At 45.4% G+C, this 17392-nt stretch overlaps 1 protein-coding gene across 1 annotated transcript in view; it reads right to left on the bottom strand.

The window, feature by feature from the left end:
• LOC126286165 (uncharacterized) overlaps window positions 1-14840 on the bottom strand; it is a 54662-nt gene extending 39822 nt beyond the window's left edge. The window contains exon 1 of the mRNA XM_049984881.1: window positions 14747-14840. Within this exon, the coding sequence (XP_049840838.1) occupies window positions 14747-14840 (94 nt within the window). The remainder of the gene's footprint in view (window positions 1-14746) is intronic.
• Window positions 14841-17392: the final 2552 nt, after the last annotated feature.

Here is a 17392-nt window from a genome sequence, read left to right as displayed (position 1 = left end):
TGCACCCAAATTGCGTGAAAATATAATCACATGACACTTCTAGTATAATATACTTGTCCAATGAATACCGGTTTGTCATCTGCATTTATTCTTGGTGTAGCAATTTGAATGGCCAGTTGTGTACTGGCGGAGTATAGGTGTAGATGTGGATGTTACACTACCAGTGCATTCCATTGTATTCCTTGATGGAGTTTTTTTTCTAATGTTACAATTTTCAAATAGTAGCGCAGAGAAATTCTATTCTGCTCAGCGCACCGAGTCAGCGCAAACACATAGAGAACACCTGGAAGTGAAGAGTAAATGTGAAGAGCGAAGAGCCCGTATGTAGGTCGTAACTGTGCGGGCGTCAAGTGCGGTGAGGTAACGCACTCACTATCTGCCGGCCGACGTTACGTCAAGACCGCGGGTCGAAATGTTGAGCCTCCGCTGAGCAAACATTGTCGCACGTACAGTAGCTGCAATCTTATCTGCCAGAAGCAATATTTACTCTCTGTGCAAAGTGCCGAATCTGATTGATAGGAGGTGATGAAGCAGGTCTCACTGACTTGTTTTTAAGGAGCAAGTGTTTTTCAGACCTATTGTTCGTACACATTGTACAGTCAGGCAAAAACTTGAAGGTGTATGGATTGTTTTGGAAGCAAAGCCGACTGAATACAGTCGTTTTTTCTTTTTTTTACTCAAAAGTCATAAGAACTGTCAGTTTCCGTGGAACGAGTCTACAGTCGTTCATTTTTATACAAGTCGTGAGTTGTAAGGCAACGCATAATGTGGTTTCTCCTTAAGGGGAGACGTAGGAGAAAATACACGGGTACATATAAGCTAATGTAATTTTTATTGTTTAAGAAAAAAACTGAACCAAATTTTGCACATGTTGTCTATATATTATTGACTTTAATCAGGATTTTTTCATTTTTTTTTTTTTTGGTCAAATAATTTGGTCAGGACGTTGCTGGTCAGTTTTGGAACACGTATTATGAGGAACATTTTCTCAAATGTTACTTAACTTACCACGTTCAAAATGTGGTAGTTTATTCTTAGTAATTAGCTAAACAGATCCGTGTGCTAGTTTTTTAATATCATTCTTAGAATTTTTGCAACAATTTTTTAATTTTATTTATATGTTACCTAGCAACTTTTATTTCACATTAATATAAATAAAGTTGACAGGACTGTACCTTGAAAAATTTGTTACCGCAGTGTGTTACAGTATTTACAAAGTCTGTACCAAATGTTATCTTCTTATTTGCAGTGGTTCAGCAGGAAATGTTCCTTATACACTGAAAAATAAAAAATTACGGAAAATGCAGAAAAAAGATTTTATTAGCATTTATGCCAGAAATAAGTATCTTAAGGTTGGCCACAACTATTCGTTTGGTCTTTATGGTCTTCATGTAGCTCTTTTCTTCGAGTCTGATCCTTCTGGTATGCCCTTTAGACAACACCCTTCACTGACATTTCAAGGCAAGCAATACGTACATCATCAGTCTTCTTCAATAGATTTGCAGTGAAGTTACCTGCATCAAATCCTGGTCTCACGAGGGTCTGATCCTTGCAGTGTTACCGTAACTGAACACCAGACAAGCACCATATGAGGAAATTTTAACAAGAGTAAATGAGCAAAAGGTTGTCTTTGGGTGTCTCTTCTAGGCGAGGTTATTAAAGCTTTCGTTTCGATTTTATGTTCCGCTATCTGTGCATTTTTTCAATAAATCGTAAATAATCGCATCGTAAATGGGGTCACATCCTCCTATACTATATAGATGTATTCTTTGATGGCAGGGAATAATAAAATATGTCAAACAAGGACAGAGTTTTGTAGAAAAGGGAGCATTGGCTGAAACAAGATAGCTTTGACGTCATAATTTTCCTAACTTGCTGCTGAACTATATGGTGGTAAAAGAAAAGGTTCACCAGTTTTGACAATTTTATTTACATCCCCCTTAAACTTCAAAATTATTCATATTCACTACTTTCTTCGCCCATTGTCAAGGCTTTTAGCGAGCAGGCTTGGGCACTACGACGAGAAATAGGAATTTAGAGGAACTGAAAAAGTTTTCAATTAATATTAAAAGAAAGTTTATCAAAGCAGATTGAGTTTAAAAATGGACACTTTAAATAGTCCTAGGAGTACTGATTCAGAAAGTGACCATGACTTGTTAAAGGAACCGTGACTGGACTCGAGGATGTGAATAACGGAAAAAACAAAAATAAATTGAAATCAGGATGACTTGTTAGGTATTTGATCTGCACTCATTAAAAAAAACAGGTGCTATACATTGATTATTTCTTCCGCTGCATAAATGAACTGCTGGAAACTGAAGCGTGTAACTTGTTGCTGAGTAGTAGGAAAAATCGACGTATCTTAACTGTAAACATAAGTGAATTAGATATGATTAATTATTGTTATTGGTTTTTGCATCTTAAGATACCATGATGGAGGACTCATGGAAGGAGCAGGAAATTCAGTGTTGTACAAGTAAATGATTAAAGTTTCAGATCATTAACATTAATGCTGTGGCGTCATTCTTGATTTTGCAAAGGTTTTGTGATGCATTCAAGGTGGTAATTCAATCTTAGTCAAGGAGATAATTTACTTGTTCATTAGAAAAGATTGCCAGACTATTTACAGTACCTACATCTGCATTTACATGCATAATCCGCACGTCCCTATACGGTTCAGGGCGGAGGATACCCCCTACCAATAACAATCATTCACTCGCAAATGGATGGAGGGAAAAAACGACTGTCGCGCGCCTCGATCGGATTGCTAACCGATGGGGACCGAGTTCGATTCCCGGCAGGGTCGGACATTTTCTCCGCTCGGGGAGTGGGCCGGCCGCTTTGGCCGAGCGGTTCTAGGTGCTTCAATCTGGAACCGCGCGCCCGCTACGGTCGCAGGTTCGAATCCTGCCTCGGAGATGGATGTGTGTGATGCCCTTCGGTTAGTTAGGTTTAAGTAGATCTAAGTTCTAGGGGACTGATCACCTCAGATTTCAAGTCCCATGGTGCTCAGAGCCATTTTTTTTTCGGGGAGTGGGTGGTGCGTTGTCCTCACGTTCGTATCGTCATTACTATTCCAATACTGTGATGGCTGTAAGAGTACGTCTCGAAGCCAATCAAAATTTATAGACAAAATGACTGACTGTATTCTTTGCTAAGAGCACTAACTTATCTTATCTTGTCTCCGCGGTTCTTATGTGGAATGTAAGACAGTGGCAGTAGAATCGTTCTGTAGTCAACCGCAAATGCCGGTTTCCTAAATTTTCTCGAAAGATTCCGGGAAACGAAAGCTGTCTGCCCTCTAGGGATTCCCATTTATGTGCACGAAGATTACTGTAGTACTCGTAATCGCATATTGATGAACCTGCCACTAAGAAATGTAGCAACACGATGGAAGATAGTGGAAGGCACATGAAGAAAATAATAAACGCTTTATCTCGTATATGTCTAGTTGGAAAGGGAATGAGGGCGGGGGGGGGGGGGAGGGAGGGGGTGAAGAGGAGAGGGGGGAAAAGAGGAGCTATTTGTGAGATCAGTGGTAAAAGCAAGAAATAACTATTTTTCAATTATGTTTCTCAGAGGAACTAGTTTCTTTTGGGCACCATGTACTACCGTAGAACAGTACACCATGGCTATACAGCCGCACGCAGTAATGGCAGCTGTTTCAAGCAGCCATAAATTAATGTTGTCGGAAGGGCCGTCAATTAACCAAAGACCCAAATATCATCGTGCATTCTGATCGTCAAGCATTGTTTTTAAATTACCCGAACTAGAATGCATGCAGCTACAACGACGTCGTGGACACAAACATTACAAGCGGCTGACAGAGTGCATTATCAGAGAAGTTTCGCTTGAGTTAAAACTATACCCTTATAAGCGTTAGGTAATGGGTGTGTTTGAGTTTCAACGACGAGCGCTAGGCATGGGGTGCCGTGTATCTGAGATGTAATTATTGTTCTAAGCCACCACGTTGTATTCAAGAATAATTACTCCATCAGATAGAGAGATAAATACATACACCAAAAAAAGTTTTGGATCACCTCGGTTCCAAGAGTTCCGGAACCTGTACAGAAAATTAGGGATAGAGATCAACATAAACATCATTTCCACCCTTTTTAATGCTCATGAAAACCACACATTGCATGTTGTACCACCATACAGCGAGACCTTCAGAGTGGTGGTCCAGCTACCTCTAATAACCAGTAGCACGTCCTCTTGCATTGCTACATGCCTGTACTCGTTGTGGCATACTATCCACAAGTTCATCAAGGCACTGTTGGTCCAGATTGTCCCATTCCTCAACGGCGATTCGGTGTAGATACCTCAGAGTGGTTGGTGGGTGATGTCGTCGATAAACAGGCCTTATCAATCTATCCCAGGCATGTTCGATAGGGTTCATGTGTGGATAACATGCTGGCCACTCTAGTCGAGCGATGTCGTTATCCTGAAGAAAGTTATTCACAAGATGTGCACGATGGGGGGGGGGGGGGGGCGAATTGTCGTCCTTGAAGACGAATGCCTCACCAATATGCTGCCGATATGGTTGCACTATCGGTGGGAGGATGGCATTCACGTATCATACAGCCGTTACGGCGCCTTCCATGACCACCAGCGGCGTACATAATGCCACCCCAAAACAGCAGGGAAGCTCCACCTTGTTGCACTCGCTGGACAGTGTGTCTAAGGCGTTCAGCCTGACCGGATTGCATCCAAACACGCCTTCGACGATTGTGTGGTTGAAGGCATATGCGACACACAACGGTGAAGAGAACGTGATGCCAGTCCTGAGCGGTCCATTCTGCGTGTTGTTGGGCCCATATGTACCGCGCTGCATGGTGTGGTTCAAAGATGGACCTCGCCATAGACGTCTGGAGTGAAGTTGTGCATCATGCAGCTTATTGCTCACAGTTTGAGTCGTAACAAGACGTCCTGTGGCTGCATGAAAAGCATTATTCCACATGGTGGCGTTGCTGTCAGGGTTCCTCCGAGCCATAATTTGTAGGTAGCGGTCATCCACTGCAGTAGTAGCTCTGGGTGGGCAGACTGAGTGAGGCATGTCATCGAGAGTTCCTGTCTCTCTGTATCTCGTCCATGTCCGAACAACATCGCCTTTGTTCAGTCCGAGACACCTGGACACTTCCTTTCTTGAGAACCCTTCCTGGCACAAAGTAAATGCGGACGCGATCGAACCGCGGTATTGACAGTCTAGGCATGGCTGAACTACAGACGGCCGGCCGCAGTGGCCGAGCGTTTCTAGGCGCTACAGTCGGGAACCGCGCGACCGCTGCGGTTCCAGGTTCGAATCCTGCCTCGGGCATTTGTGTGTGATGTCCTCAGGTTAGTTAGGTTTAAGTAGTTCTAAGTTCTAGGGGACTGATGACCTCAGCAGTTAAGTCCCATAGTGCCCAGAGCCATTTGAATCATTTTGAACTACAGACAACACGAGCCGTGTACCTCCTTCCTGGTGGAACTGATAGGCTGTCGGACCCCTCCGCCGAATAGGCGCTGCTCGTGCATGGTTGTTTACCTCTTTGGGCGGGTTTAGTGACCTCTCTGAACAGTGAAAGGGACTATGTCTGTGATACAGTATCCACAGTGAACGTTTATCTTCAGGAGTTCTGGGAGCCGGGGTGATGCAAAACTTTTTTTTGATGTGTGTCTTATACCACCCGCTCAGAGAATCCATATGACAGCTTAGAGGGAAACTGAGCTTCACAACATAGGTCTAGAGTAGTGGTCGTCAAACTGCTGTCCACGGACCGCATGCAGCCGGTATCAAGTACTTGTGCGGACCGTTGTTTTCAGCAGTATTTGATTTTCGCAGTAATATTCATTCAGCAAATAGTAGCCGAATGCAACTGTTGACTACTATTGACATTAACAACTTGTTAAGAAAACAATTTTCTTGCTCACAAGTATCAAACAAATTAATTACAGAGTCAGCAGTATTTTCAGATCTGCTTGATTTTAATTGAAGTTAGTGAGTTCGGCCACAGACGCGGAGGGATAAGTAGCGCGTCCACTGCGTCGTTGCAGGATGTGAGAGGGAGACTATTTTATTGTTTGCCTTCCACCAGCGACAACTCACGGACGTGCGCGACTCGTACCAACCAGCTGTTAAGGTATAAATTTCTGACACATAAGTAACAAGGACTCGTGAATGCGCGTTACACAGACGGCCATCTTCAGATGCGTTACTTATTTGTCGCAAGGAGCATTAAATTAATTGAGACTATTGTAATACTACGTAATGAATAGAAAAAAAATGGCATGTAAATCATTTATGAAACTTTCCCGATGGTGTGTCATTTTCAATAGTGCATTTAAATTCAAATACAGATACTGTTATTAATCAAAGTTGTTCGCATACTTAAGGAAACTAACACTCTTTATCACGGAACTATAGTGCCAGGACTGTTAGATCTCTAAGGTTGGCAGCAATTTCGAACAGAGATAAGTCGACACGAAGGGCTCCGAATGGCGCTGACTTTTAACAATCAGTAGCTTATCGCGCCCTTACCATTATTAGTCTATTGGGGGCCCCTAACATACTAATCGGTACATATGCGGCCATAGGTGCCACCCCACACTGTGAATATTCGCTTTTGAGAGAAAAAGTTGACGTCCACTGCTTTATATTGTATAAGCCTCCTCTGCAGTGCCGCAAGTACACTAACGATCAGTTAAATTAGAGACATCTACGTTGAACCATCTAGTGCTATTTTTCTCTGCGGTATGTCATGACACGGACTCGACGGGACACTGGAGGTTTTTGGGAGCCATTCTGATCCGTGAACGCTCAACCGACTTCGTAATTCAGCTGAAGGAGTTCACATCACTCTCGATGGAGTCCCAGATGTATTCAAAAGAGCTGAAGGGAGGAGGCTGGGGAAAGGGATGGGGCGCGGGTCACTTGTGAGCGAGCGATCTAACGTAACGGTGTCACTATGTTTTTGGAAGAGGAACAACGGAGTCGGATCAAGATTGTATGTGTCAGAGACTGTACAGTACGACATTGTTATCACGGTCTTCAAGAGGCGTGCGGGGAATCGGCATTGCCGTACGTTGGGTGAAAGTCTTCAACGAAGTCAGCAAACTGTGGTAGACATGTATCGGGCAGGTCGTCCTAGCATTTCTGAAGAAGCAGTGCATGCAAGATTTTGGAGCATCACTTGCAACCAGCTTTGCGAAAGAAGCGGTGACACTTTCTGCGCAACTCGCCCATCATTTTGCACAACAATGCGCGGGCGCAAGCTGTGGCTGCTCTGTTAGGTCGATCGGACTGGGTAGTACTGTACCATTCACCATACTCCCCGGACGTAAGTCCTTGTGACTTTGATTTGATTCCGAAGATGAAGGAACTACTTCGTGGCAACTGGCTTCAGAAGTGTTTCAGAGATTCGACAGGCAGCAGACAGCTCCATTCGCACCCTCAACAGAACAGGCTCTGCTGACGGTGTACTGCTCCTTCCACAAAAATGGTTCAAATGGCTCTGAGCACTATGGGACTTAACATCTATGGTCATTAGTCCCCTAAAACTTAGAACTACTTAAACCTAACTAACCTAAGGACAACACACACAACAACCAGCCGTCACGAGACAGAGAAAATCCCTGACCCCACCGGGAATCGAACCCGGGAGCGGGAAGCGAGAACGCTACCGAGCGACCACGAGACGCGTGCACTCCTTTCACATCGCTGGCAACGGGTTCTACGCTACGCTGGTGACTGCTTTGAAGGACAGTAACAGGTGCAAACATGTAACTCTTTTGTATCGGTTGTGAATAAATAGTTGCCACTATTTAAGTTCCAAACCTCGTATAAGCGCTTCCGCAAGATGAGTCGATGGAATGTGTGGTGTCGTATGCGCTCGGCTTGCGGACAATGTACGCAAGGATTACGATGATGACGATGCGTGCTTAATAAGTGAAAATGATACTGAAACAGATGTCGAACCATGAGGTTCATTGTCCTTATAGGACAGGGAACCACAAATCCCTCGTCCGGTGAAGCGTAGTAAAGGACAATCATTGTGAAAGGAGTCAGTGCTAAACATAATTACGTACAGGAAGATCACCCGCAGTATAGCAACAAAAGAGTTATGAACCGATTTCAAAGAAGTCTGCAGCAATATGATCGTAAGCAAGATCTACGGGAATAAACTGGAAGAACTTTTAGAGTGTTTCAAGACGTTTGTTACAGAAACTAACGTCAGATTCCAACAGTATGAGGATACATATATTGTCAACACAGATCAGTCCGGTTTTATCTAACTGTATAGCTGTCAAGGAGCAAGGCAAAATCTCTGTCCGCGTAAGAAGCAACCACACGTTCATTAAAGTCTTTCACTAGTCTTTTCTCCATTTTTCCTGACGCACTGCAATTCACAATGACTTTCGGCGTTTGCGCAAGTACCCTATTCACCTGTTGCTGAACTTGCGGCCCAAATACACCATTTTTTTCCTGCAAACATAAATACAATGTAGGTAAAAGAAATCTGCTTTGTTCAGAGCATATTGTATGGTATAACTATGTGAAGTTTCATACAGCTGGTCTACAGTACATTCCGTGTCGCCTTCTCCAACTAACGATAATGTGCGGGTCGATTTAATTTCGTAGTTAAAACCGGACTGATCTGTGTTGATAATACATGCGTCTTCATATTGCTGGAATCTGACGTTAGTTTCTGTGACAAACTCTAAAACTCTTCCAGTTTATTCGCGTAACTAGCTATGGATATTCACGCGAGGACAAGACGCACTTGTTACGAAGGCTGTGCACGTTTCAACGATGCTCGGCACAATTTACAGGATATGCATGTTAGTGACCTACTACGTTACGTACGTCAAACTGTTCGGGACATAGATTACACTGATTTCAGGGGAAGCAGTGGATGGTTGCATAACTGGAAGACGTAAGATAACGAAATTTCAAACAAAACGTCAACTTCACGACGCGCAGAGAACTACGGAATCGTCCCGAAAATTTGTAGATGAGATAAACAAACTTATCTCATAGTTCAGGAATTTGTTTTCAGCTCCGACCAGTCGGGATTTGAATAGGAAATTCATATGAAACGAACCCTGGAAATTAGAGGTACCAAGAGAGTTGTATCAAGATAGCTAACTGCAATGCCTCAACGCATTGATAAATTATGCCGACTGTTGATCTGAATGAGAAATTGGCTGGAAGTTTATTTATTGTGGTGCGAAAAGTTGGACGTGCTCTGCCCCTACGTTTCTTCCTCGTGTGCGTCATTTTGCAAGGGCGGTAGGGAATATTTACGTCACACCAAGCAAGAGTGAGAAAATGGGCGTAAGAGAACTACAACTATGATATGAGTGATTTTTGCCAACAGCTAAAAATGGTTCAAATGGCTCTGAGCACTATGGGACTCAACTTCTGAGATCTTTAGTCCCCTAGAACTTAGAACTAGTTAAACCTAACTAACCTAAGGACATCACACACATCCATGCCCGAGGTATGATTCGAACCTGCGACCGTAGTGGTCTCGCGGTTCCAGACTGCAGCGCTAAGAACCGCAAGGCCACTACGGCCGGCGCCAATAGCTAGTCAAACTAACATGCTTTTGCAGAGGCCGAATTTGTCCTATGGTTCAAGGTGGTATGAACTGCAATGTTGCACACTTTTCAGAAGGGATAGTTTGCTCTAAAGAGTATGATTTTTTATACGCATACTCGGATTCAAGCAAAAGCAAGCTAAGCAGCGCATAGTGGCCGCACTGTTTGAGGCGCCATGTTACGGATTGCGCGGCCCCTCCCGCCGGAGGTTCGAGTCCTCCCTCGGGCATGGTGTGTGTGTTGTTCTTAGCATAAGTTTTTTTTTTTTGGGTCATCAGTCTACTGGCTGGTTTGATGCGGCCCGCCACGAATTCCTTTCCTGTGCTAACCTCTTCATCTCAGAGTAGCACTTGCAACCTATGTCCTCAATTATTTGCTTGACGTATTCCAATCTCTGTCTTCCTCTACAGTTTTGCCCTCTACAGCTCCCTCTAGTACCATGGAAGTCATTCCCTCATGTCTTAGCAGATGTCCTATCATCCTGTCCCTTCTCCTTATCAGTGTTTTCCACATATTCCTTTCCTCTCCGATTCTGCGTAGAACGTGCTCATTCCTTACCTTATCAGTCCACCTAATTTTCAACATTCGTCTATAGCACCACATCTCAAATGCTTCGATTCTCTTCTGTTCCGGTTTTCCCACAGTCCATGTTTCACTACCATAGAGTTGATTTAAGTAGCATGTAAGTCTAGGGGTCGGTGACCTCAGCAGTTTGGTCCCTTAGGAATTCACACACATTTTAACATTTGAAAGTAAGTTTCTGTAACCAGCTGTAGGCCAAAAGCGGTGCTCATACAAAAGTTGTAGTTCTCTTACATCCATTCTCCAATTCTTGCTTGCTGTGGCGTAAATACTTCCTACTGCCCTTGCAAGATCACGCACACGAGAAAAAATCGTAGGGACAGAGCACCTCCAATTGCTCGCATCACAATAAATAACTTTCCAGTCAATTTCCAATCCAGATTAACAGTCGGCGTAATTGTATACGAATGCGTTAAGGTTTAGTTATTAGTTGATTTGAAATCACTGCGCGCTATTTGATGTGGATGACATACTAGGTCACTATCATGGACATCCCGTAAATTGCATCGAGCATCCTTGATATGCGCAAACATCTGTAATTATAACAAGTGCGCCTTTTCCTGCCTTGAGTATTTTTTGTTTTTGTTACGCCCTGTACGGTCGTATTGCTGCGGACTTAGACGAAATCTGTTGATAACTGTTCCTTTACTATGCTGCGGATGACCTTCCTTGTACGTAATTATGCTTAGTACCAGTTCCTTGAACAACGACTGTCCTTTGCTAAGTTTCACTGGAGACGAGGTTTGTGGCTCCCTGTCCGACAAGGACAATGAACTACGGTACGACTACTGTTTTAATATCAATTTCACTCGTTAAGCACGTATCGTCATCACCGTATCCGTCATGTACATTGTATACATCTACATCTACATTTAGACTCCGCAAGTCACCCAACGGTGTGTGGCGGAGGGCACTTTACGTGCCACGGTCATTACCTCCCTTTCCTGTTCCAGTCGCGTATGGTTCGCGGAAAGAACGACTGCCGGAAAGCCTGCGTGCGCGCTCGAATCTCTCTAATTTTACTTTCGTGACCTCTTCGGGAGGTATAAGTAGGGGGAAGCAATATATTCGATACCACATCCAGAAACGCACCCTCTCGAAACCTAGATAGCAAGCTACACCGCGATGCATAGCGCCCCTCTTGCTGAGTCTGCCATTTGAGTTTGCTAAACATTTCCGTAACGCTACCACGCTTACCAAATAACCCTGTGACGAAACGCGCCGCTCTTCTTTGGATCTTCTCTATCTCCTCCGTCAACCAGACCTGGTACAGATCCCGCACTGATGAGCAATACTCAAGTATAGGTCGAACGAGTGTTTTGTAAGCCACCTCCTCTGTTGATGGACTAAATTTTCTGAGGATTCTCCCAATCAATCTCAACCTGGCACCCGCCTTACCAACAACTAATTTTATATGATCATTCCACTTCAAATCGTTCCGTACGCATACTCACAGATATTTAACAGAAGTAACTGCTACCAATGTTTGTTCCACTATAATATAATCATACAATAAAGGATCCTTGGTTCAAATGACTATGAGCACTATGGGACTTAACATCTGAGGTCATCAGTCCCTAGAACTTAGAACTACTTAAACCTAACTAACCTAAGGACATCACACACATTCATGTCCGAGGCAGGATTCGAGCCTGAGACCGTAGTGGTCGCACGGTTCCAAACTGTAGCGCCTAGAACCGCTTGGCTACACCGGCCGGCTAAAGGATCCTTCTTTCTATGTATTCCCAATACATTACATTTGTCTATGTTAAGGGTCAGTTGCCACTCCCTGCACCAAGTGCTCATCCGCTGCAGATGTTCCTGCATTTCGCTACAGTTTTCTAATGCTGCAACTTCTCTGTATACTACAGCATCATCCGCGAAAAGCCGCATGGAGCTTCCGACACTATCTACTAGGTCATTTATATATATATCGTGAAAAGCAATGATCCCATAACACTCCCCTGTGACATGCCAGAGGTTACTTTAACGTCTGTAGACGTCTCTCCATTGAGAACAATATACCGTGTTCTGTTCGCTAAAAACTGTTCAAGCCAGCCACATAGCTGGTCTGATATTCCGTAGGCTCTTGTTTATCAGGCGACAGTGCGGAACTGTATCGAACGTGCTCCGGAAGTCAAGAAAAATGGCATCTACCTGGGAGCCTGTATCCAATATTTTCTGGGTCTCACGAACAAATAAAGCGAGTTGGGTCTCACACGATCGCTGTTTCCGGAATCCATGTTGATTCCTACAGGGTAGATTTTGGGTTTTCAGAAATGACATGATACGCGAGCAAAAAACATGTTCTAAAATTCTACAACAGATCGATGTCAGAGATATAGGCCTATAGCTTTGCGCATCTGCTCGACGACCCTTCTTGAAAACTGGAACTACCTGTGCTCTTTTCCAATCATTTGCAACCTTCCGTTCCTCTAGAGACTTGCGGTACACGGCTGTTAGAAGGGGGGCAAGTTCTTTCGCGTAGTATGTGTAGTCTCACAGTCGAGCGTTTACGTCACACATTCCACTGACATTTTGTAGAAATGCTAATATTTTATCTGCCACTTCTTTCTTACGTTTCTGACGAAATGTTCTAACATTCTGCGTGGTGTCTGTTTGTTCTAAGTCGTGTCTCCCTACCATTTTCGCGCAACGACGGTCTGAGCGTGTTTTTTAGGGAATTGGCTAGTTTCAACCTGGGACCTGTTGCTGGTAAGGAGACGCCAGACCACACATGACATGTAGAGTTCAGAAGAGTTCAATGAGACTAGCGATGATATAATCAAACACTTAATGATTTCAGCATGAGCTCCACTGCACTCCCTGTAAAAGAATTTTAATACTAACTAAATTTATTGGAAGGGGTTCAAGGCTCTCTATTTTTAGTTAGCTGGTAAAATAACGTCGAAAAAGTAGTTAAGTTTACCATTGGAATTTTTATTCTACTTACAAAACATTGTTTATAAATGGTACTATTGATAAAAGGAAATATTTTAGTACAGGCTTATAAAAACCAAATGCGTTCAACAAAAATGTGAACGAATATTCCCTGAATGGGTTTCCAAGTTCTACAATGGATCGAAGGATGACTTATGACATATCACATCTATAATCTAGATTTAAGTTAAGTTTCATAAAAGAGAAAACTATCAAAATTGTCTACAGGGACCTTCAATTATCTTTAATTACTTATTTAACTTGTCATAAATTACAGTGGCTGATGTGGCTTCTCAATAATTATGTAACAGAAAAATCATCGCGTTTCAGATTTTAACTTCTAGTAACAAATGTGAATACCACGAAGTTTAATTGACGATCGACACTAGTATTACGTAAAAAGGGGATGTAATAGATGAGACTTCTGCTGTTCTGAGTGAAGCCTTATGGCGGCACCGCGAAGGGTTTATCACCTTGTCGGTGTTTAGGCAGCGTCAGGGGGCGGTGGGCGGCGCAGCTCCACACACCTCGCCATCTCGAAAGCAACTCCTAACTTCTCCTTACTACAATTTACCGAAGTTGGTCTTAAAAAAAGTTATCTGGCTGTGTTTTCAACTGACCAATCAGGGTCTCAATGTTAACCTTAAGCTCCGCCTACAAAAATTCTGTCCATCCATTGAGAAAAGTTATATTTTTCGTGGTGGGGCAATGTTTCTAACATTTGCAATGTAACAGAGATGCGTATAGTCTCATGCTAAAACTTTCAGCTGGTGTGGTCCTTTTAGTGTTATCGTAAGATCTATACTGATGTTCTGGGGCTCTCTATCTTTTAACATGGGCTGGGGGGTGGTCCTGGCGGTCGGATGGCGACATGGCTGTCCGTCCCTTATCGTAGGGCCCCATAGCCTACACGACTCTACTCTCGGTTTCTGTTCTCGTTTCTTCCCTCGGAACTGCGTCTGTTTCACGGTGGGAAGGTATGACATGCATTTAGGCGTTCTGTGGTACTCCATTTGCTCACTCGTTGATCGTATTGCTTTGGTTAATGTAATGTCAGGATTTATTCGGAGCTATTTGACATACTGCCGGATTTGCTATCATGTCAGGGTTTTCATGGAAGGTGTGGGATTTGCCTGACACCTTACAATGTCAACGTCGGAAACTGTTGTTGTGGGTATAATGAAATGTTTACTTATTTATCGTTGCCGTTGCTCTGCTTTGTATCAACGCCATTAGCACTGTTATGCGTTACTCTGCAGCTGAGCAAGTTGGACTACGCTCCTAGCCTCATGCTGTGCGGGCCATTGGATACTTCCAGTCTCGCCCCCTGCTACCATTAGCATCCAATATTGTGGTTGTATGGAAGAAAACATGTGAGGCGTCGAATGCTGTAAACATCATTGGCCTTTCGCGACCTCGCACTCAAGCGGTTCCTTGTTACATCGAAGCCGCTGGGCATACTGACCCCTGCAACATGTCCGCTGATCCTAGCAGAGTTTGATTGTACTCTGTTTTGTAAGCCCGAGGCGCAGAAATTCCGGGATCTTTTGGGTAGCACCTCTAAGTAAAAAATACGGTGAGGCTAGCCAGCGTTCATTACTAAGGGCTGAATCAGCGCACGGTGGCTGTTGTGCAGGCTTACCTGTGCTGGAGTCTGCGTCCTCCGACCGGGCCCGGCAGAGACGCACGGACAGCAGCGCTACCGCCAGCAGAACGCGCGCCCTGCCGCAGCTCATGATACAGCACACTACTGGCGCCGCAGTGTGGTGAGCCCGGCGTCGTTACCGCCATCGCCCGCATCTCGTACCCCCCTCCACCATTCTGGCGCAGTAATGATGACGAATGTGTTGCATATAGCTTTCCACATCTGCAACAAAGTGCATTACGCAGCTACTATAAACCGTCTATCAAAACCTTGATCCCACCACTGACCCAGTGACGACAGTAGGAGATAGGGTGAGCAGTATATGAAGCACGTTGGACTTGGGCTCCTCTGGGTAGCTGGGATAATTTGGGAGCTCAGAATGAGATTTTCACTCTGCAGTTTGTAAGTGGGCTGCTTCTTATGTGCCGGCCGCGGTGGTCTCGCGGTTCTAGGCGCGCAGTCCGGAACCGTGCGATTGCTACGGTCGCAGGTTCGAATCCTGCCTCGGGCATGGATGTGTGTGATGTCCTTAGGTTAGTTAGGTTTAAGTAGTTCTAAGTTCTAGGGGACTGATAACCACAGCAGTTGAGTCCCATAGTGCTCAGAGCCATTTGAACCATTTGAGCTTCTTATGTAAGTGCCGGTCGTTGTGGCAAAGCGGTTCTAGGTGCTTCAGTCTGGAACTGTGCGATCGCTACGGTCACAGGTTCGAATCCTGCCTCGGGCATGGATGTGTGTTATGTCCTTAGGTTAGTTAGGTTTAAGTAGTTCTAACTTCTAGTTGACTGATGACCTCAGATGTTAAGTCCCATAGTGCTCAGAGCCATTTCAACCATTTATGTAAGTAGCCTGCTTCTGTGTCGGCACCGCTGTGTAGCGCTTTACATTAGATCTTTGACTGCGCTTTCTTTGTAAGTGACTCTGTGGCTGGTCGGACCCGTTGTTGGAAGTTAATCGTCAGTACTGTTCGGTTGTTGGAAGTTAGTCGCCAGCAGTGATGGAAGCACTGTTGGGCAGTTGGAGGTGAACAGCCAGCAGTGATGGATGTTAAATGTGAGAAGTTAGCATTGATGGAGGGTAGAGATCTGAAGTGTTAGCGTAGGCTAACGGTCTGGAAGTATCCGACTAGGAGACTGAAAATCATTCATGATTATATGTTGTGGTTGGCAGGAGAGCCAACCGTGTTTTTATAAAGGAGGGCGAAATGCACGCGTCTCAGCTCACGCAGGCTGGCGTGAGGTCTGGAACATGACAAGGGAATTAGAATTGAGAAAAACGGACGTAGCTGGTGGAATACTTAACTTTAATCCATTAATGGAGAACGTCGCTCTTTATGGTACATGATTCACAATATCAATAGAACGGATACTGGCGCCTTGCTAGGTCGTAGCAAATAACGTAGCTGCAGGCTATGCTAACTATCGTCTCGGCAAATGAGAGCGTAGAAGTCAGTGAATCATCGCTAGCAAAGTCGGCTGTACAACTGTGACGAGTGCTACGAAGTCTCTCTAGACCTGCCGTGTGACGGCGCTCGGTCTGCAATCACTGATAGTGGCGACACGCGGGTCCGACGTATACTACCTGACCGCGGCTGATTTAAAGGCTACCACCTAGCAAGTGTGGTGTCTGGCGGTGACACCACATTTCTCCCCCGCAAATCGGCGTACGGTTGTGGCATAAGGGTTCCGCCGGCCATGGGGAGGACCGCATGTTGACGTATGCGACCAGGTGGGAGCCTAACAACAGGCGAGGCTGTGCCACCCGCACCCTGCCATTCGGACCGCGGGGAGCTAGGAAACGCCTGAAAACCTGCTCCTGGGTGCACGCCAACATGCGGTGTATGCTCCCGTAGAGAGACAGGAGGGGCCGAAGTGTCGACCTCCATCGGGCCGGGGCACCCGACGGGCGAAGACGACATATGGTCCGGAGCGAGCAAGAGTTCCATGTCGGAGGACAACTGATCACGGGAAGCGATCGGCTGCGCGTGACCCAGGGAGGCGCCCGGCGGTTGCAGCGACGCGTCCACTGCGGGCGCCGCCGGCGGGAGAACAGGCGGCGGCGGCGGTGGCGGCGGCGCGTCGCCATGGGGCAAAATGGAAGGCAGCGTCGGTAACACCTGGGGCTGAGGCGAGCCAGTAGATGGGTCCCCGGGGCGCTGACCGGACGGCACCGTCGCTGAAAACAGACGGCGAGCGGCAGATCCCGTGCGACGACAGAGGCGCAGCTGATTGAGATGCCGACGCACCTCACCAGAGGCCCCAAAACCAGATACATAGCGCGTCCGAGGCAGCGAAGAATGCGCCCTTCGAGCCAACGCCGTTAACCTCGATAGTGGCGATAGTAGACAACGTCGCCTGGAGCAAAAGCAGGTGTCTGCCGCTGCACAGGAACCTGATGCGGCGGATGTAGCAAAGACATCGAGGTTCGATGATGATGATCGTGGAGCGACTCAGCCGGCGAGCGACCATCTCGGGGCTGAGAGCGATACGATTACAATAAGAGCAATAACGCGTCCTCCCGAGAATGCGACTCTTTCAACTTCAACATCTGTGACTTGAAAGTCCTGACCAATCGTTCAGCGGAACCGTTTGAATGTGGCGAAAACGGCGCAGACGTCAGATGTTGAATACCATTGGCCTTGCA

This window comes from Schistocerca gregaria, chromosome 1 (assembly GCF_023897955.1).
Source record: "Schistocerca gregaria isolate iqSchGreg1 chromosome 1, iqSchGreg1.2, whole genome shotgun sequence".
Taxonomy (NCBI): domain Eukaryota; kingdom Metazoa; phylum Arthropoda; class Insecta; order Orthoptera; family Acrididae; genus Schistocerca; species Schistocerca gregaria.
This window is presented reverse-complemented; position numbering and strand designations above follow the sequence as displayed.